The sequence below is a fragment of the Trichosurus vulpecula genome, chromosome 8 (genome assembly GCF_011100635.1).
Source record: "Trichosurus vulpecula isolate mTriVul1 chromosome 8, mTriVul1.pri, whole genome shotgun sequence".
Lineage (NCBI taxonomy): Eukaryota > Metazoa > Chordata > Mammalia > Diprotodontia > Phalangeridae > Trichosurus > Trichosurus vulpecula.
Genome location: NC_050580.1, coordinates 212,134,328 through 212,157,544, shown reverse-complemented (window position 1 = coordinate 212,157,544; position 23,217 = coordinate 212,134,328). Strand labels below are relative to the sequence as shown.

Below are 23,217 nucleotides of genomic sequence, written 5' to 3'. Positions count from 1 at the left end.
ATATGGAAATGCTTTGGGTGAACATTAAATTATGTACCAAATTTAACTTTGCAAATGTTCTGTGGCCTGTTCAATATGAATATTATTTGGAATTCGCCCTTGGAAAATGTCTGGAACATTCAAATATCTAGTTGTACTAGGCAGTATGTAGTATGGCCAATACTAAAGGAAGATTTTTAAAAATTTTAACTTGATTGTCATGAATGAATACGAACATTTCCATACGCAAAGGACAGAAACAAAGGACGCCATACAAAAGAAACTGTGAATCTACTAAAAAAAAAAAAGGTCATTTTTTAAAAAGAATATGGCAAATTCAACATGGTAATTACGGCACAACCTTTTTTATCTGTGTCCCCTTCTGAACTTCCTTCTACTCTGTTCTGTATATTTTTAATATTTTATTGATATTTTTGTATTTTTTCTTCTTCTTTTCGTATCACTTCTCACACTATCCTCACTCGCCCACAACACTCATTGATTTATAATTGGAAAGGATCTTAGAGGTCGTCAAGCCCAGTTGAGGAAACTGAAGACAAGAGAGGTTAAGTAACTTGTCCACAGGATTAAATGAGAGAGTTGGGGTTTGAACACAGGTCCACTGACTTTGAATCCAGCACCCTTTCTACTGCGCCAGGCTGACTCTTCCCCCTCCCATAAGAAATAGAATCAGTCCCTTGTAACAAATAAGCAAAACTAATATATATATATTTTATTCTCTAATGACAGTTCATCTGACATCACCTCCAACAGATGCAAATGATGCTTATCAACAGTTGTCTGGAATTAAAACTAGTCATTGAATTCTTCAGTCTTTCAAAGTTTTGTCTTTTACAATTGTATACTGAATGTATAAATGGCTTTCCTGGTTCTGCTTATTGTACTCCTCAACATTCATACAGGTGTTCACAAATTTCTCGGAATCCTTCCCTTTTTTCATTCTTTACAGTACAGTAATATTCCATTAAATTCACATGCCATAACTACTTCAGCAATTACCCAATTGAATTCTTTGCCAAAACAAAAATCACTGCTATAAATATTTTTGTACATATGGATTAATCTTCCCTCTATCCTTGGACTTTTGGAGGGTGGGCTGAGTAGTGGTATTTTTGAGTCAAATGATAGGTACAGTTTTAGGGGTATAGTACTTTGGGGGGTATAGTTCAAAATCACTTTCTAGTGTGGCTCAAGCAGTTCACATATCCACCCATTGCGTATCAGTGTGCCTGTCTTCCCACATCTCCTCAAGCAAATGTTATTTTCCTTTATTGTTGATGGGGTATAGAATCTGAGAACCCCCTTGAACTAACCCTGAATCTTCCCACTTGATCTGGCTTTTCATGCCCAAATAACCTAGCCTAGCCCTCCATTGTCTGATTACCTCCAAATTGCCTCTGGCTGCTTCCCACCCTTGATCCTATCAAAATATCTATACCCAAATCTGTTACTCTTAAACTAGTCTAGCCCTCAGTGGTCTGTCACATCCAGGTAGCCTTCAACTATTTCCCATCCTTAATCCCATTCCTGGAGTCTGACCTTACTCCAGGTCCCCCTCCCCACCCCAGTCACCACAGCCCCATCAAGACCCTTCCTAAACCCCTCCTCCCATCACCCCAGACTACTTGACCACGCTAGACCCCTCCCACAATCTTCCTGTATCTAAATCTCATCTTGCCTCCATGAAGGTGCTCAGATTCAACCTAGCTCAGCTCAGATTGTTCTAGCCACTTGTCAATGCAAGCATCATAAAGGCTCATATTCCTTAAGGGTCTACCTGATATGACGAATCTTTAGTAAACTTTGTTTTTCTTTGGCTGTAAGAAGGCTTGGGTCGAATTCATTCGGCAGGATCCAGTATGTTGGTATTTTGGGGTCCCAAGCACCCCTAAACGCCTAAAACCTCAACACTGTCATCTCTGCCAATTTAACTTGAAGTGGAACTTCAGAGCTTTTTAAATTTTTATTTTTCTTAGAGTTATTTGGATCATTTAAAAATACAATTGTTGTTAGTTTGGGTTGCTTCCCTTGAGAAATACCTCTACGTATTCTTTGACCATTTATTTATAGAAAATGGTGCTGGTCTACATATCATTTCCCTAAGTCATGGATATCAGATTTTTATCAGAGAAATTTGCTGAAATGGTTTGTTCTTCCATTCTCTCCTGACTTCTCTCAATTCTGACTTCACTGATCCTGTTTAAAAGCTTTTCAGTTTTATCTCTTAGAATCCTTTCCATCTCTTGTTTGATCAAGAACTCCCCTATCCATTAATATGAAAAGTTATCTCTGCCTAGATCCTCTGATTTTTCATGATATAACCTTTTAGATCTAGGTCATGTCCCCATTTAGAGCTTATAGTTTTGTATAGTGTGAGATGCTAGTCTAAACCTAATTTCTTCCAGGCCATTTTCTAATTTTCCTAGTAATTTTGTGGAAAAGTGAACCCCTTAAAACAATAGCTGGGATCCTGGGCTTGATCAAGCACTGTGCTTTTACGTTCAATTGCTTGAGTATTTAATCTGTTGTATTGATCAGCTGCTCTGTTTTTTAACCAGTACGAAATTGTTTTGATGATTACTGATTTGTAGTATGGCTTCAGATCTGCTAACAATAACAACAATTATTATTATTATTATTATTACTAATATTCACATTACACTTTAATCTGCAATACTTTATATGTATTATCTTATTTGATCCAGTTCCCCCTTTCTTTCACTTCTTTTCATTATATCCCTGGAGATTCTTGACCTTTTGCTCCTCCAAATGAATTTTGCTATTGTTTTTATGATTCTATAAAGTAATTCTTGAGTAATATGACATGTATGGCATGAAACCTCTAAGTTAACTTAGGTAGTATTATCACATTTATTATGTTAGCATGACTGAACAATGAACAGTTAATTCACCTTTAATTATTTGTCTCTTAATTCTGCTAAGAGTGGTTGGAAGTTGTATTCTATGATATACCATATATGTCTAGGTAAGTGGATACTCACATGGGAGGTTATTTTGAATTTATTTTTTGCTCTATCTTTCTGCTGGTTTTATTTGTAATATACAGAAAAGTTGATTTGTTTTATTTTTTTCAATTTTTATTTTCAGTTCCAAATTCTTACCCTTCTAGATCTGCCTCCATCCATTGAGAAAGCAATCAATATGATTCCCAACATATGTGTGAAGTTATATAAAACAAATTTCCATATCAGCCATATTGCAAAAGAAAAGGAAGAAAAATAAAGTTTAAAAGTGCATCTTAACCTGTACTCAGAGTTCATCAGTTCTTCTTCTGGAGGTGCATAGTATTTTTCATCATGAGTTCTTTGGCACTGTCATGGATTATTGTATTGATCAGAGTAATTAAGTCTTTCATAGTTGATTATCATTACCATATTGTTGTTATTTTATACAATATTTTCCTGTTTCTGCTCACTTAACTTTCAATCAATTCATATAAGTCTTCCCAGATTTTTCTGGAACCATCCTCTTTGGCATTTCTTACAGCACAATACTAGTCTATCACAATAATATACCATAACTTGTTCAGCCATTATTCAATTGATGGGCATCCCCTTAGCTCAGAAATTTTTGACATCACAAAAAGAGCTACTATAAATATTTTTGTACATATGGATCCTTTTCTCTTTGATCTCTTTGGGATACAGACCTACTAGTGGTATTGCTAGGTCAAACTGTGGCAATGCAGTTTTATAGTTCCCTGTCCTTGATCTCTTTGGGAATAGTTCCAAATTGTTCTCCAGAATGGTTGGACAATTTAACAACTCCACCAACAATTCATCAGTGTCCTTACTTTTCCACATCTCCTTCAGCATTTCTCATTTTCCCTTTCTGTCATGGTAGCCAATCTGATAGGTATGAGGTATTACCTCAGAGTTGTTTTAATTTGCATTTCTCTAATTATTAGTAATTTGGAACATTTTTTTTCAAATACTATTGGTAGCTTTGATTTCTTCTTCAGAAAACTGCCTGTTTATATCCTTTAACCATTTATTAATTGAGGTGTGGCTGTATTTTTTATCAATTTAGCTCAGTTCTCTATATATTTGAGAAATTAGACATTTATCAAGAAACTTGCTGTAAAATCTCTCCCTCCCACCCCCCACCACCCACCAAGTTTCCTGCTTTCCTTATAAGTTTGGCTGCATTGCCTTTGTTTGCAGTGATGATTATTTTTATGGATTTATTTTATATCCCACTACTTTGTTGATTATTTCTATCTTTCTTCCTGTTGTTGAATCTCTTAGGTTCCCTAAATGAATCATGTAATCATCTACAAAAATGATAATTTTTTCTTTTTTGCCTATTTCAATTTTTTTTTGTCATTGCATTAGGTAGCACTTCTATGCACACATCAAATAATAATGTTGATAATAGACATCTCTGATTTAAACCTGATCATATAAGACAAAATGGACAATTTTCATTACATAAAATTTAAAGGCCTCTAGGATTTCTTCATTACAGATAATACTACCTCTTAGTTTTGAATAGATAACTGTTGACCATATTAAGAAAGAGCTATTTATTTCTTTGTTTTCTGGTGTTTTGTAACATGTGTATTGCATTTTGTCAAAACCTTTTTCTACATCTATTGATAAAATCTTGTTCCTCTTGTTTTTGTTATCATTTTCTTAATATTGAACCTATATTTTTCATATAAATCTAAATTGATTACGAGTGTGTAATCTTACAAAAATTTTGCTGTAGCCTCTTTGCTAATATTTTATTCAGCATTTTTGCATCCATGTTGTAGTGATAATGCAATTGAAGATCTTTCCCAACTATTCAATAGGGCTCAGGTGAGGCCAGTTAAGAGAGGCAGGCCCATACCTTTGTGATGCCAATCAGTGATTAAAAATCTTTCCCCATACTCTTTTGCCAATTGGACATGAAGCCCTTGAGCCCTAAAAAGAACATATACACCCAGAAGGTAGCCACTGAGAACTGAGAATTCAGCAGCCAGAAGAGAAGCCAGAATTCAGAATTCAGCCCAAAGAGAAGGAGTAAGAACTCCGAGTTCACAGAGCTGCAGAAGAGAGTGCTGAGCGGGGAGTGAAAACCAGAGAGCTGCAGACCAGAGTACTGAGAGGGGAGAGGACACAGGCAGGCAGACAGTTAGGATTCTTGAGTGATTGTTTATGGGAAGGCCTCAGCAGGGGAGGAAGGTCACAGGATGACTTGGCTCTTTGATGTAATACTGGTTTTTTCTTCTTATAAAAAGTAGTATTTTTTTATTATTATAATTTATTTCATATTTTAGTTTTCAACATTGATTTCCACAACATTTTCAGTTATAAATTTTCTCCCCATTTCTACCCTCTGCCCCACTCCAAGATGGCATATATTCTGATTGTCCGGTTCCCCAATCAGCCCTCCCTTCTGTCACCCCATTCCCCACCCCATCACCTTACCCCTTACTTTCTTGCAGGGCAGGATTGCCCCATTCCTTATATATCTTATTTCTCAGTTGCATGCAAAAACATCTTTTTCTTTTGAGCATCTGATTTTAAAACTTTTGAGTTCCAAATTCTCTCCCCTCCTCCCTTCCCACCCACCCTCCCTAAGAAGGCAAGCAATTCAACATAGGCCACGCATGTTTCATTATGTAAAACACTTCCACAATACTCATGTGGTGAAAGACTAACTATATTTCCCTCCATCCTATCCTGTCCCCCTTTATTCAATTTTCTCCCTTGACCTTGTCCCTTTTCAAAAGTGTTTGCTTTTGATTACTTCTTCCCCCATCTACCCTCCCTTCTATCATTCCCCCTTTTTATCCTCTTCCCCCTACTTGCCTGTGGGGTAAGATACCCAATTGTGTGTGTATGTTATTCCCTCCTCAGGTCAAATCCCATGAGAGCAAGATTCACTCATTCCCCACTCACCTGCTCCCTCTTCCCTTCCAACAGAACTGCTTTTTCTTGCCACTTTTATGTGAGATAATTTACTCCATTTTATCTCTCCTTTTCTCCCTCTCTCAATATATTCCTCTCTTATCCCTTAGTTTTATTTTATTTTTCTTAGATATCACCCCTTCATATTCAACTCACCCTGTGTCCTCTGCCTATATACACGTATATTCCCTTCAACTACCCTAATACTGAGAAAGGTCTCATGAATTACACACATCATCTTTCCATGTAGGAATGTAAACAAAACAGTTCAACTTTAATAAGTCCCTTATGATTTCTCTTTCTTGTTTACCTTTTCATGATCCTCTTGATTCTTGTGTTTGAAAGTCAAATTTCCTATTCAGCTGTGGTCTTTTCACTATTTTATTGAAAAGTCTATTTTATTGAAAGTCCATATTTTGCCTTGGAACATTATACTCAGTTTTGCTGGGTAGGTGATTCTTGGTTTCATTCCTAGCTTCTTTGACCTCTGGAATATCATATTCCAAGCCCTTTGATCCCTTAATGTAGAAGCTGCTAGATCTTGTGTTATCCTGATTGTGTTTGCACAATACTCAAATTGTTTCTTTCTGGCTGCTTGCAGTATTTTCTCCTTGATCTGGGAGCTCTGGAATTTGGCTACAATATTCCTAGGAGCTTTCTTTGTGGGATCTTTTTCAAGAGGTAATAGATGGATTCTTTCAATTTCTATTTTACCCTCTGGCTCTAGAATATCAGGACAGTTTTCCTTGATAATTTCTTGAAAGATGATGTCTAGGCTCATTTTTTGATCATGGTTTTCAGGTAGTCCAATAATTTTTAAACTACCTCTCCTGGATCTATTCTCCAGGTCAGTAGTTTTTCCAATAAGATATTTCACGCTGTCTTCCATTTTTCAATTCCTTTGGTTTTGTTTTATAATATCTTGATATCTCATAAAGTCACTAGCTTCCACTTGCTCCAATCTCATTTTTAAGGTAGTATTTTCTTCAGTGGTCTTTTGGACCTCCTTTTCCATTTGGCTAATTCTGCCTTTCAAGGCATTCTTCTCCTCATTGGCTTTTTGGAGCTCTTTTGCCATTTGGGTTAGTCTTTTTTTAAGATATTTTCTTCTATTTTTGGGGTCTCCTTTAGCAAGTCTTTGACTTGTTTTTCATGGTTTTCTTGCATCTCTCTCATTTCTCTTCCCAATTTTTCCTTTAATTCCCTTACTTTCTTTTCCAAATCCTTTTTGAGCTCTTCCATGGTCTGAGGCCAATTCGTATTTTTCTTGGAGGCTTTGACTTTGTTGACTTCTTCTGGCTGTATGTTTTGATTTTCTTTATTACCAGAAAAAAATTCTAGAGTCTGAGTCTGAGTCTGAGTCTGAGTCTGCATCCCTTTTTGCTACCTGGCCATGCCCAGCCAACTACTTGACCTTTGAACTTTTTGTCTACTGCTTGTAAAGAGTACTTTGTCCCAGGCTTTAGGGGATGCACTGCTGTTTTCAAAGCTACTTCTACTCCACTGTCACCACAAGCTCTGCCACAGCAGCGCTTCCACCACCCCACAAGAACCACCAACCAGGACTGCGACCCAGATCCAAGCAGGGCAAAAGAACTCCCACTCTGGTCTGCTACTTCATTCCTCCCACTGTGTGAGCCAGGGACTCCAGAAGCAGCTGATGCTGGAACTCTGGAAGCAGCTGCAGGAGTTTCCTGCTGCTGCTGCCACCACTGCTGCACCACCTCCGCCACCCCCAGGCTGGGGCTGGACCAGTTTCTAACCTGATCTAGCAGTTTTCCCACTAACCTACTCTGTGGTCTTTGGTGTTTGTGGGTTGAGAAGTCTGGTAACTGCCACAGCTCAATTATTCATGGCCCTAAGGCCTGCTCTGGGCCAACTCCCAGTCTGGTCTGTCCTGGCATGGCAGTGGCCCACAGTGGGCTATGCTCCACTCCCAGCACTGTGAGATAGACCCTTCCCAGCAACCATTCAGGCTGTTCTGGGCTGGAGACCTGCTTCCCTCTGCTATTTTGTGGGTTCTACAGCTCTAGAATTTGTTGAATCATTTTTTACAGGTGTTTGGAGGGATTTGGGGAAGAGCTTAAGCAAGTCCCTGCTTTCCAGTTGCCATCTTGGCTCTGTACCACCACCCCCCATCCCCCATAATACTGTGTTATAATCTCCTTGTTGCTACATTGAGGTGGGTTTACTGGTTTTGGAATACAATTACTGTTACATAGAATTGGAACTACTGGTTCCTGGATTTGATTCTTTGGTGCCTAAATAAATGATAAACTTCCTCTGCCTTCTACCCAGAGAGTTTTTCATACTTTGCAATTCTGAACCATATAGGCATGTTCATGGTCATCCTTGAGGTCATGAATCTTGCCTTACTGATACACATGTTCATTAGAGACATTGCTATATAATTTTTAAAAATGTGTTTCTCCCTGATTTGGAATCAGTACCATATCTAATTCATATAAGGACTTTAGTGGGATACCATTTTTTGCAATTTTTGCAAATAAGTTAGGTAAAATCAAGTTAATAACTATTTGATAGAATCCACTAGTAAAACCATTTCATTCTAGGCTCTTTGTTCTTGGGAGTTCATTTATAGCTCTTTCAATTTATTTTTCTGAGATTAGGTTATGTAAATAATTTATTTCTTACTTTGTTCACCTAGATATTTTATGATCATTTCACTTAAGCTATAAGTGTTTGCCAGAATTGGGCATAATTGTATTTAATAATTTCCTTCATTTCCTTTTGCTTTGTTCTGGATAATTTTAAATATTTTTATTTTAAATATTTTCTTATATTGCCATTTGGTTTTCTTTTTTAGCCCATTAAATAATGATTTGCCTGTATTATTAGGCTTTTTAAAAAGGTGCTCCTAGTTTTATTAGTTGAAAGGCTTCTTGGTTTTCAGTTTTGCTTTTCTCTGATTTTCAGAAATTCTATTTTTGTGTTTTTTATTTGTTGCTATTCTAATTTTTTTGTAGTTGCATATCCAATTCACTGACCTGTTCTTTCCAACTTTTTTTTTAATTGATGAAAGTTTTTAGAGATACACATTTCCCCCTGAAGATTGTTTTGGCTGCATCCCAAAAGCTTTGGTATGTTGTCTTATTGTGATTTTCTTTACTGAAAATATCTGTTGTGTTGATAATTTACTCTATGACTCACCAATTATTTAGTATTAAAGTATATCGGAGGCTTATCAAGGTTGAATCAATTCTTCAAGAACCATTTATGAATTATAATTTTATTGCTTCATAGTTTGTGAAAATGTGCTTAATAGTTCTACTTCTCTGTATTTATGAAGTTTTAATTGCTTGGCACAAAATCCTTCTACACATTCCAATTACAGAAATATGTATAATTATTTCAAGTACTATTCAGCAACAACCCAGATATCTGTGAAATTTAACTATTCTTGAATTCTGTTCCAGTTCTTAATTTTTAAAATATTTTTGTTATATTTTTCTGGATCTGGAAAGGGAACATTTAATTTTTTCTGTATATTTCCCCCTGTATTTACATTAACTTTTCCCTCAAAAATATAGATTCTATGCCATTTAGTGTGTTATATATATGCATATAGATTATGATTACATTATCTATGGTAATTTTAAGTATAATATAGTTTTATTATAGTTTAAATACAGTTTGTTCACTCATCTATTTTTGCTTTTGCCTTGTCTGATATGACTGCTCCTTGTTTATTTTTTTTTGGTGGGGGGAGGTATAATATTTTGCTCTGACTCATTTTAACTCTATATGAATCTGCTTCAAGTCTGTTTCTTGTATATAGTGTTGGATTCTGCCTTGTGTTCATTTTGCTACCCTCCTCAATTTTGTGGATGTTTTAATCCTACTTAGTTATTAATGAGAATTGCTTCCCTTGATCATATCCTCTTATATCCTCCCCACCTTTTATTCTCTATCCCCCTCTTTACAATGAAGGTAGTAAAAGTAGTAGAATGTGATCAGCACTAGTAATCTATGATGCCACTCCTCTCCCCCTCCTCCTTTCACTAAGGCCAGATTCTAATCATTGGTTGTTATACAGTTGTTCTCTTCTTTTGATCTTCTCTCCCTCCACCTACACACCTTACAATACACCATTTAAATGTAGAATTATACTCAGCTTTGCAGGTTTTATCCTTGGTTGTAAAGGCCAGTTGTCTTTTGAATTCTGGAATATTGTATTACAAGATTTTCTCTCTTATTAAGTAATTGCTTCAAAGTCTTGTGTGATCCTGACTATAGTTCTTAGGCACTTGGTCTTTTTCTTCCTAGCTGTTTGCATTTCCTGCTTTGACTTGAAAATTATGGGTTTTGACTATGACAAGTCCAGGCATTCTCAATTTGGAGTTTCTTTTAAGAGGTGACCAACAGATTCTTTGCATTTTCCTTTTGCTTTCTGGTCCTAACAGATCTGGGCAGTTTTCTTTTATGATTTCTTAAATATGGCTGTAGAAATATGATTTTTTATCATGGTTTTCAGAGAGGCTGATGCTTCTTAGATTTTCTGTCCTTGGCTTATTTTCCAGGGTAGCTTTTTAAAACAGCAAATATCTTACATTTCCTTTTATTTTTCCATTGTTTTAATTTGTTCTAATATTTCTTGTCTTGTGGACTTACTGAGTTATGACTGCTCCACTTTATTTTTCAAGGTGTCTAATACTTCCATAAGGTCTTTCACCTTCTGCTATAGGGTATTGGGCCTCTTAATTTTTTCCTCCTTAGCTTTTATTTCGTTGCTTAACTCTTCCTTTGTTTCCTCCAGGTACTTTTGTAGTACTTGTGTCCAAACCATTCTTTTCTTTGAGGTTCTGCTTGAATTTGCCATAGACTTACTCTCTTCTTCTGGGTTTATCTCTTGGTAAACTCATATTTTTTTTTCAACTCATAGTATGTGTGTGTGTGTGCGCGCGCATGCGTGTGTGTGTGTGTGTATGAGAGACAGGAAGTTTTTGTTTACTTATGTCTCTAGTCTCAATTTCTGAATTGGATCAGATTCCATTCACTCCTGCAGTGGGCAAGCCCTATTTGGTCCTGTTCCCTCTGTAGTCTGGATAGTTATGGATGTGATGACTAGCACTGGCCCTGTAATCTGCAGGGATTCTGAGTTCTGGCTCAGTTTCTTAGTTGTTCAGCTCAGGCCTTGGCTGCTTATCTCTTTTTTTCTGCACAATTGTCAACAAGGAGTCGGTTTGGTCTCATGCTATAGACTTGTCATCCCCTAATTGGATGCTTTTTGTGTTATTAGCAGGTGCTCTGAAAGATCTAAGATACTGCTCTGTCAATCTTCTACTGTTGCCCAGCCACATTCTGATTGGGTGCCATACTGGACTTGACTGCTGCTATGGCTCTACCTCCCTTAGCTTGTCTTAGTTCATAGCTGCCACAGGCTTCTGACAGTCTTCTTGGGCAGCTCTGGACTGGATGGAGCTTATAGCTGTTTCTCTTTGGTTTTCTTTATCACTGTTTCTTCTGATGCATTTTTAGAAAAGGAAGAAAGGAAGGAAAAAAGGAAGTAAGAAGAAAAAGAAAGGAAGACAAGTATTGAGTACCTGCTATGTGTATCTGGCACTATGCAAAGCACTTTACAAATTATCTTATTTGATTCTCACAATAACCCTGAGAGGTAGTTGCTATTATTATCCTCATTTCACATGAGGACACTGAGTAGAGATTAAATGACTTGCTCAGGGTCACACAGCTAGTGTCTGAGGACAGATGGAAATTCAGATCTTCTTGACTCCAGGTCCAGTGCTCTATCCACTGAACCACTTAGCTGTCTCTACTTGAATGTTTGTAGATTTGGGCTCATCTACATCTTCTCATGTCACTAAAGCAATAATAATAAAACTAGCTAGTACTGGACAGTAGCTTCTTCAGACCTTCTCTGCTAAGGTGCTTCCCCTCCTTTCCAATTTATAGATCATATTTGGCTTGGAAACTGCAAGTCCCAGGCAGAGGAGAATCCTATTCTCTATCACATCTCCATATAGCTCCTTCTGAGAAAGGTCCAAGTGATTTCCCTCCTCTTGGGTGAAGACCATAGCCATAGCTTTGAATGTTTGACTCTCATCAGGCATTGGCTGTTAAAAGCACAGGAGCCATTCCAGCTCCCCAAAGTTCACTCCTCTTGGGGAGGGCGGAGCCCTTTGGATCAATGTCTCCCAACAGACCCTATCTATAGCTTAGGTCATGTGGCAGTCAGATCCCAGTGTTGGTGGAAGCCACAGGTGTTTGTGAGAGGGCAATGATTTTGAGAATTTTCTTAAAACTAGGTTTAGCTTCTTGGCTTGAGCATAGTCTCTTTAATCCTGTGGTTGTACAGATGAGAATGCCTTCTTTTAATTTATTATGTATCTTACATTCCAGGCAACAATTTTTTTTTTGTATTTTGTAGGGTATTCCTTAGGAATCTAATGTAAATTATTTTATATGTGTCTTGACTACCATGATATGGATATTGGTTATCCTGGTTTTAGAGATAAAAAAAAAACACAACTCAAACAAAAAGACAAGTAGTCCAACTCAGCAAAGATGGTCAGCATTTTGCCAAAGATGATTAGCCATACAGTCACCATAAAACATATACCACTGACTGGTCAAATTCCTGGCTAATGCTGTCTTGTCCTGGGTCCTGTTCAATGTCAGCTGATTTCTTGCTTTTCTCCATCTTAACTCCTTTTGCACCAGCATTAATCACCTTTGGCACATCTCTAAGATAATTATCTTGAGCGTGGCCCTGCAACTCATGGCATGGCTCAGGAACTGTCCCCTACAGCAATGCCTCCATCTACTGCTACCAGCCCATTCCTCATTACTCTCACAAGTTAGATGCCTTATACATCCTTTTTTTGTGGCTCTCTTCTAGCAGAACTTGGTTTTATTGGAGGTTTGTCATACATCTTAGGAATTTTCTTCAGTTCTGCATATATGAAGGAATGTGGGCTAAATACTCTCAGAATTGATGACTCCTTCTTCCCTAAGCATGACTAATGAACCTATCATTTCTGTTTTGAATTGAGGGGTCCTTTGGGTGTAAAATGCTGCAAATTAAAGGACTGATTCTTCAATGAAGAAAAATTCTTCAATAATGGTAATTTCTCTGAGCACTCAGCACATTAACCAAGAGTTAATCTGGATCATTATTCCTCTATGGCAAACATTAACAGCCATTTTATGGATGAGGAAACCTGACACTGTAATGAATATCTCAAACTATTATTACATTCATGGTCTACCTATGATCAATGGATTGGAGGTCCAGTGGGCATAGAAAAAAATAAAGTAAAATAAAACATTGTTCTACATACTGTCCAGGATATTTAACCTGCTAGGCTAATGGACTCCATACTTACTATATGAAAAGCTGATACTTTTGTTTCACACACATTTTATCTATTCTCCATCAAAAACAGCCTTGAAATAGATTTTAAACCTAAGGAACTCTAAGGATCTGCCACACCTACAATATGCAAATCACAACCCCTTAGATGATTTACTGATTAAAGGGGATCATAGAAAGAGGTCTGGATTTGGAGCTAAAGGAACCTATAGGGGCCATATCTTGGCTCTACCATTTATGGCCCCTGTGATCTTGGGCAAGTCATTATTTCACAAGAACTCAGTTTCTTCATCTGCATAATAATGGTATTATTAGATAAGATTATTTGTAACGATCTTTTCAGCTCTAAATCTTCAACTCTATAATCTTAGATGATCTATTACTAATAGTAATAGAACAAATGCACTTTAAACAATATGCTTTTAACTTTTCAAAGTGTTTTCCACACCTATTAGATAATTCAAACTCGAATCTAACATCCCTCTATTTATTCTAGATGTAAAATTTGTTAGATTCTTCACTGATTCCTTTCCTCTAAAAACAATTGGTATTTTCTTTTAATTAAAAATTTAGCAAAACAATTGTCTTGCCACTAATTTTATAAGACCTTTCTAAAGCACTACTAACTATGCAGCTGCAATTTTCTAGACATTGCTATTAGTGGTATCTTAACAAGAGAAGACACATTACAGTACAAAAGCTTAGAAATAAGACAAAACATTAATTAGATATAAGGAAAAACTGCAGCACACATTTCAACTACTTTCTCCTTCAAAAGAAACACATGGAAAAGTTTGATTTGAATAATAGCTACTAGTATCCTAGATGATATTAACAAAATTTAAGAGCTAGAAAACCAATTAGATGGTAAGAAAAATTATGTAATCTCAATTCTTTAATAGATTTTTTTAAAAACAGGCCTAATATTAAATGTTTAAATTTAAGTGAGCAGAATTTTTATTTTATGCTTGATAAAATGAATACATTTAAATAATTTAGCAGGGTTCATTTTGGTAGTAATAAAATGCAACACATAGAGAACTTAAGTCATAAAGCCTTTGTGTTCTTGAGCCCTCCCACCATTATTGTTTAATCATTAAGCATTTATTAAGGACTTAATATTTGCCAGGCACCAAGTATACAGAGATAACAGAGGCAATCCCTACCTTCAAAAAGTTCAGTTTTTTTGTGGGGTGGGGGGTGGGAGTGGGTGGAGAGAGTTAACATATATACAAATGAGCACATATAAAATAAATACAAAGTACTTTAGTGGGAGACACTTTATTGGGAAGGGAAAAAGAAAGGCTACATCTAGGATGAGACCTTGGAGTTGAGTTTTGAAGGAAACTAGGGATTCTAAAAGGCAGAAGAGAGGAGGACATGAGGGGACAGCCTTTGGAAAGGCATGGAAATGGGAGATGGAATGCTGTATCAGAAGAAAAGATGGATTTGGCTGGAATAATAGGTAAACCCCCCAAATCCAAGTTTTCACCTATAGGCAAAAATCACCAGTGCCTACAAGCAAAATATTCAGACTAGACTGAAGCAATCATTTCTTCTACTTAAGTATGTGTAAAGACAACTCAGGTGTCCTTTACATGACAATGCATAAACAAAATTCACCACTACTCAAAAAATTAAGGTCCAAGATAGTAAGGTGACCTAGGTAAGCTATCATTTTAAAATAAAATCTTTAAAGGGTGAAATAATAGCTGTTTTGTGCAACATATTATCCTCTGAAAACATGCAAATTTATTTGGCTTAAAAAAAAAACTTGAGAAAATACAAAAACATGGCACAGGAAGAAAACAATGGATTTGGAGAGTGGGTCTGTTCACATCCCATCTCTTATCACTCTTAAGTGTTACCCTGGGCTTTGAGCTTCCTCATTTATAAAATTGGTAGAGTAGATGTATCTAAAAACCTTTTCCACTTTAAATCAGTGATTTGAATTTAAAGTGCAGTAATAAATTGACAGCAAGAGAATATATTTCCTGGAATATACACTCCTATAAATAAGACTACAATTACTGCAACCTTTGACCAAGTACACCTGAAAATTTTAGGAAACACTAAATCCACTTACCAATTAATAAATTCTCCAATAATTTATTTATACAATTTGCTTAAAAATTGAGCTCTCCTAGCACATTTTAAATTATTTTATTTACAAAATTTACACACAATTTTTCAGGAACATATCTATTATGAGGAAAAAAAATGAGGTATATATCCACACAGTGAACAGCAGCTATCTTATAACAGAAAATCCATTATCTAAAACATTGTATATATTACTATTTGGCATAATATAACACTCCTCAAATAGAAAATATCATAGGATTAATTTCTCCAACTTCAAGATTAACATTTCACTTTTTTCACATTTGTAACAGGTGTGTTTTTAGTAGTTGGAGAGAGCTATTGAGTGACTATATCTTATTCATATTGTTTAGAATCTGATTAAACTAGAACACTCCCCCAAGGAGGTCAAAGAACAATGGTCCACTGTGTACCAGTATATTCATAGCAGCAGTTTTTATAGCAGTAGGTAACTGGAAACAAAGTGCATACCCATCAATTGGGGAATGACTAAACAAAGGTGGTATATGAATGTAATGGAATATTATCCAGTAAGGAATTACAAAAATGAACTCAGAGAAACACTGGAAGATCATATGAACTGATGCAGTAGGAAGTAAGAACAAAAAAAATTTAAATGACAAATATACAATGTAAATGAAAAGGTCACTAAAAGGGAGCTGAAATTTGAGTAGCTGAAAAACAAGTAAAAGTACTAGATAATATAATAAGATACACCTCCTTCCCTTCAGCAAAGGTAGATAGGGTACTTCCAGGGCAGAACGTTGTACATATTATCAGACAAAATGACTGAATTGGTTTTTATCTTAACTTTTTTTTTTAAATAATAAGACAGGGTTCAATTCTGGGGATTAGGGATAGAAGAAAAACAAAGAAATTTCCAGAAATGACTGAAAAACAAAGAAAAAGCATCAATAAACTTTCAAAAAGAATAGCTAATACATTTTCAGTGCTTTATAATTCTAGCAGAGGCTTTTCAAAAATGCAAACTATATGCTGCCTTTTATACACAAAGATAAAACTGATTTAAAATCAAAAGAACTTGTGCTTTAAGCTGTTTTTTTTCCTAAGACCAGCTATTAGTGGTTCTAAGCCATCCACCCATTCTTTGACTTTGTGCCCTTGTGATTTAATGCACAGGGATTTAAGGTGACCAACTGGAGTCCAGGTATGTTCTAGCGCCAGGCCAGGACAACACTGACCTCAAGAACTAGCTGTGCTGAACCACAGTTTTAATCAGCCACAGATCTGTGACTTGGAAACTCTATTTTCCAAGAATGTGAGCAGAGCATACAATTCACTAGTCACATGGTACACAATATGCTTTATAATATGGACTGACCACCTCTACAAAAATGACAGTTTAAAGTATTTAAAAACTTATCTAAAATGTAAAATTTCTAAGATTAAATATATGGGTATTTATAGATTTAAAAGGAAAATATTTCATAAAAATATTTCAGGAAGTAAAATGTAGGCACTTAAGGCTGGTTTTTGTTTTTTCTTTTCTGAAAAGCACAGATAACTGCAACATAACCAGAACTAAGGTCCTGCCTCTGGGTAGTTAAGTCACAAAATCTTAAACAATCAAGGACAGAAAACAGTTCTATGTTAAACACATTATTAAGATAAATGAGGATTAACTACACATTTTTCCTCCCAATACAGTTTTTTTCAACTTAATAATTTTAATTTACAAATAATGACTGCTGAGAGGTTTGGGCTTTAATAGCCTATTCTCAAATACTTTTCTCAAAAGTCATTGTTCAAAGTGACAGGATTTGTAGCAGTTTAAGTGACACTACTAAGTTCTGTTAAGATAACAGATTTCATCGAGATACTGCTTTTAAGGATTTTTTAAAAACAAGATTTTTTTAAAGATCACTACGTATCTTTGGGTTACCATTTTACATTGGTTTTTGCCTGTAATTGCAAAAGATTACATTCCATCAATTTTCTAATTATTTTGATACATTAATTGAATGTATGAAAAATCGAGTATCACTGAAACCTCAGTAAACAAAATTTATATATTCAATTCCTTTCATATGATTACTGAACAGGAATAATATGACAAGAGGATTTTTCATACATAAAGGTGAAGTCACCCAACACTCCCATTGGTGATTAATACTAACAATTTCCATGTTAACACTAATATTTTTAAAGTCCTTAAAAATTACAATGTTCTTTCTGAGGCACAGTGTCTTTTTTTCTTAATCTCAAAGCCTTAGCTTGACAACTCACTTAAGTCTAGCGATTACTGTGTAAACAAAAAATGAGCACCTTAGCAACAAATTCAACAGAAAAAAAAATCAAAAATATTTATAATAGAAGCAATTGAGAGTTAAATGCACAGCAAAAGCATCCTGCAGAACCTATTAATACTCGATGTGGATGGCTCATATTTCATGTACTCCTTTTGGAAAATTAAGCTCATGTAATTAATATTCAAAATGATTACCCAACTTAAGTAAAACTACTCTAAGTAGAAAGTTAATGATTAATTTTGTTTTCCTAAGCAAGTCTTCATTTCATTTAAGAAAGAGTAAAAGTGGGGAAGGGTCGGGACATTCTCCTGACAAAAATGAAATTTCCAGATCACAAATAAGAACACATCTGCATTTAAAAGAAAAATGCAAACACAACTTAACCATGTTTTATTTGACTGCATCTTGTTTAGACAGCTTGCACATTTCAAACTTCATTTTAATCCCTTTCTCCAAAGGATAAGGAACAGAAGAAAATAATGCAGCATTATCATCAAACAGCAGTTCAATATTTTTGAAATACACGTGATATTTTATAGATACCCAACTCATATCCAACTCCAATATAATTTATGGTTATGTTTTTACAAACCTGACAGCCCTGTAACATTACAGCACTCAATTTTAGTGATGTCATGGTGCAATGAAAAATAATTTTGATGCACTATGCCAATTAGACCATGTCTCCACTACTGGAAAATGAGGAATTTCATGATTTGGGGGCATTGTAATACACATATCCAGACTTATACATGTCAGCCAATGCCAGGATACAGTGAGACATAAAGTGAAAACCTAAGTGACAGAGACGAACTCCTTTGTGTATACCTGTCAAACAAATGGGGAGATTGTTGGGGAGAAAACAGGAGAGGGAAATCCTTAAAACCAAATCCAAAAAAGGAAATTAATAATTTGTTGTTGCTAGTTTTAACCTGAAATACTATGCAATGTTTTCTGAACTGGGGGCTTATGAATTGTCTGATCTTAATGCAAGGAGAATTACAATTAGATCACACATCAACCACGAACAGTACATACCCATTTTAGCTTCTTTAATGCTAATACGTACAGCTTCTTTATAGCCTGTAATGAAACTATGTTAGGCTGTGAAAACTGTCAAACTGTCAATCTTCAATAGGCAGCACTGTTTTAAAAGAAAGTTGTACCCATTTTGCTCAGTTTTAGTTATGTGATTTTCAATGTCATTTGTAAATACAAACTCAATGGAACTATAATTATATTCAAATGAAAGTCCAACACCTCAAAATAATGGATAGCTAATATTGCGAAATTGGAGGAAAACCCTAATGTATTAAAAAAACAATTCTAAATGCTAAAATGATTTGAATTGAATGGGATTTTAATTTTGATAGTGGGTTGTTACAGTTCAAAAGTTTTGACTGGGCAAAATTTTTGTGCAGATAAAAATATGTAACAAGTATGCATGGAATATGTTGAATTGTATAACCATGTGACTTTTGAACTCAGTCATGTAATTAAGGCTTTGTGTACATAATGCCAAGACAACCGATTCAGTCAGTTCAGTGAAACTGGTCAAACTGAAAGAAAAAAGGTCTACATCCATTATTTCACTGGTCTGACAAGTTAAAATTCTAGTCTGATTTGTGTATACAAACATCTTGCCTTCTTTACCACTGTGCGTGACAGTGGTCTAATCACACTGAATATTCATTAGCTTATAACAGCATTCAGCTCTGAACCATCAATTAAAAAAAAAAAGTAGTGAACTGATAATGTTTATGGACTTTCGGGCAATCAGTCTGTTATTTCAGTTCAACTTCCCTTTATAGTTAAAACATACAAAGTACCACTATGATTGGTACTATTCTTATCATTAAATGCCAGGGCCTAAATGGAAACTGACTGACTGCTTATCCTTAAAAAATGGTCTGTTCTAAAGGTTGTCATGCTGACAATGCTATGTGGGTTCATCTGCACCAATCCTATTTTTTATTGTACTTGTTGTTCTGTGTATGAAGCCTTTAAAAGTGGCACCAGACTAATAGGATTGGGCACTTTTAATAACATCTCTTTAAAACTAAGACAAATGATCCTACCAGCAGAATTAAAAAAATTTTTTTCACCATACATATAAACTGAAAATTTTATTTGAAAAGTGCTTGTTCACTTCAAATACACTGAACTGAGCAAAGAGTAGCTTTCCTTTAAAAAAATTTTTTTTCTTGAAAGTGGAACTTTTTCAAATGTTAATGGAGGTAGGGTGTTTTTTTAAAAGTACAGTAATTATAGTGACTAAAAAAATAACAATTAAATTAAAACCAAATCCTAACAGTATATAGTAAGGCAAATCTGAATTCTGAAAAAAGTATGTTTTCTATAGAACATTCTTCATAGTGAGTGCATCCCTTTCCATGGATACTTAGGTTTTCCAGTTATAGAAATAAACCAATATTGGTTTATTGCTAAAATCGAATAACAATCAATTTATCTTAACAAGCTGTTATATCATGCCAATCAACAAGTTAGCAAAACACAATGTGACCAATGATGATTGGTGGATCACATGGTGATCACTCACCATGATTGATGGGTTTTGTTTTTTGTTTTACAAAATCCATGTAACTCATTTTAAAAAAGGATGTATACTCTTCTCCCTTTTTGTTTTAGGAGGGAAAAAAAAAGATAGATCCTCCCCCAGAACTTGCTCACATAGTTTAGAGGAAAAAAAAAGCAGCTGAAATAGATAAAATACACCTTGAAATTTATTTCCAAGACCAAGAACTGAAAATTAAAGCATTTTTAGAACACCGAAGCAATCTGAATCCAAATCAAGTGAAAAAAGTTCCAACTGCTTTATAAAAGCTGTTTCTCACAGCTCATAGCAATAATTTTGATTAAATAAAATCATACCAATTTACATTAATTTTCTATTCCTTTCCAAAAATCCCTATCAAAAAGAAAAAGTGCATCCAAACCCAGCAATTTACTGGAGCCTTCAAGTTCCCAACCGCTTTCCCCCCATCCCTTTTTAGTAACTACTCAAGAAATTTCCAAACAGCTTCTATTTTTTGTTGTATAAGAATAGTTCTGTCTCTTGCCTGGGAAAAGTATCCAAATTATAAAATCTGAAATAATTTATTATCAAATTCAGAATTTAAATAAAAGCAGTTTTCTTGCAAAGACATTTTAAAAGGAAATAAAAAGGAGGCATGCACTAAAAAATTAGAGATGAAGACAAATATACTTATTTATACAGGCACTGGGAGACGCAATTTAATTGTTACTGTTACTCATTGTAACACACACCCCACCCTACAATACACTTTTTTCATTCACTAATCACTGAGGTACCAATATTCAAAAATGGAAAATTCAATATTGAAAAATAAAACCTAAAATTGAAGCTTTCCCTCCCCCCAGAAAACTATGGCAAATTTTGTATGAAATGTTAGTATACTTAGAGAATTTTACAATCTAAATTGGCTTTTTTCAGGAACAAAAATTAGGTTCCACATACAGGTTCTGCGATAAAATGTTCACTGTGTATATAACGTTGTCAGTAGACTTGCAAATGAACAAACAAATCTTGGCTAGCAACTGGCACATCTCGCTGGTACCAAAAGAACTCTTGAAGTTTGAAACAATCTTTAATTCAGAACAAATGTGCCATGCCATAGTGCAACAAATATGTGCGACACTCAAATGAGACACTGACGGGTAAGAGCTGCATGGAAATTATGAAATCCACCTGCAAAGCAATTCTGTACAAATTGCATTGCATGCAAAGGCCGACTGTGCGCTGTTGGAAGTTGTTCCTTCATGTGATAGTTTCTTTTAACGCAGCCATAGTTTAAGACGCAGTGCATCAACTCCATTTAAATAGTATCTGAACAGCCTTTTATCTCGCACAAAACCAAGATTTTCATAAAGTTTCAAAGCAGATTTATTTGTTATTTCCGTTTCCAAGACAACCTTCAAAGAAATAAGAAAAAGCTTTATTAGTTGTTTCAAAAAGTAACATGATGTGAAAACTTAATTGTCTGACTTGAACAAAATCTGACTACATTGCACAAAACAGTTACTCAGTATTAGTGATCTGAATGCCTATAATAGCAAGTCAACGCAGTTTACACATTTTTCTTTCATTAAAAACTTTCAGAAGGCAAAACAGTTTAGGAAAAAGGAGAAAGAAGACATAAGTAGTTATCCTTATTTCTATACTTTAGTTAATTTTACGTATTTCCTCTAACAAAATACAATTTTACCCAAAGACTAACAGATTTGCCTGGAAAATAAACATATCAAAATTTAATAGAAAGATAGCACAAGACTTCTACCTGGCCACCTGAACTGTTCATTATAATTTTCTTGTGCTTTTCTTTTTATGAATTTCATCTTACTATAAAAAGGTGAATTCAAAAGTAATGCTCCAATTCAATTCCTTTTGTCAGTGCAAAGGAACCAACTAAAAACTTCAAAATGTAGCATATAAAGTTCTCTCCAATATACTTCATATAACACTGAGCTCAGCAACGGTCACTGAAGAAGAGTCCCTTAAGAGAATATTCATACATATAAAGTAATATCCAGACTAGCATCTATAAATTCAGGGGGAATAAACAGCACCTATAATGTTAACTTACCCAAATTAATCACCAAACTTGAAGCAAAAATGTGGGCTGAATCACATCCTAATATACGAATGAGAGATACCTTTTCAGAAGAGAACCTATTGCTTTACTGGGTCAATGTTTTTATACTTTTCACCACCATCAGTATATGCAGCGTATAAAGAGCTGATTTATATAGCTTAATGACTTCTGAGGTAATGATTACTAATCAATCAAAGAAAAAAAAGGATTTGTCAGGCTGGCATGGGGAAAAACTTTATAGGTTTTAACAATCTCCTTTATTGACCACCAGTTCATTCATTTCCAAGTCCTGAAATAGATAAAGCAATGTGAAATCCACTGTTTGTGCTCCTACTAGGTTCTATTATTACTTTAGGTTAATAATTTTATTTTTTGTACTTTTGAAAAGGAGATTGTTTATGAAAGAACTAGTATGACAAAATCAAAAGTTATGAAGAGAGAAATAGGAAACTGTCACTAATCAGTTATGTGATTGGGGGCAGATTCACTGCCTTCTGCTACAGAACTTAGTTCCTCTATACAAAGAGAGGGGTTGGATTAGAGGGTATCTAAACCTTCGGGTTTAAAAGTCTCATTACGGAAAATGTGAAAAATTAGAAGCACATGAAGATCAATTACTTATTCCCATTCTTGACAGTAAAGCCCAAAGTAAGATTTTAGTACTGAGCACAGACTTGCACTGCACAAGCAATCAACTGATCACTGATAAGTCAATGTGTTCTTAAGAATGTAATTTTTAAAATTTCAGGCACTTCGCATTTGTAAACATTAAAAGTGAAATGAGGGGCAGCTAGGTGGCGCAGTGAGCAGAGCCCTGGAATCAGGAGTATTTGAGTTCAGATTCGGCCTCAGACACTTGACACCTTTACTAGCGGTGTGACCTTAAGCAAGTCACCTAACCAATTGCCCTGCCTTCCCCCTGCAAAAAAAAAAAAAAA

At 35.2% G+C, this 23,217-nt stretch overlaps 1 protein-coding gene across 1 annotated transcript in view; it reads right to left on the bottom strand.

The window, feature by feature from the left end:
* Positions 1-17,999: 17,999 nt before the first annotated feature.
* NAA30 (N-alpha-acetyltransferase 30, NatC catalytic subunit) overlaps positions 18,000-23,217 on the bottom strand; it is a 29,392-nt gene continuing 24,174 nt past the window's right edge. The window contains exon 5 of the mRNA XM_036735767.1: positions 18,000-21,599. Coding sequence (XP_036591662.1) covers positions 21,462-21,599 — 138 coding nt within the window. The 3' untranslated portion in view covers positions 18,000-21,461. The remainder of the gene's footprint in view (positions 21,600-23,217) is intronic.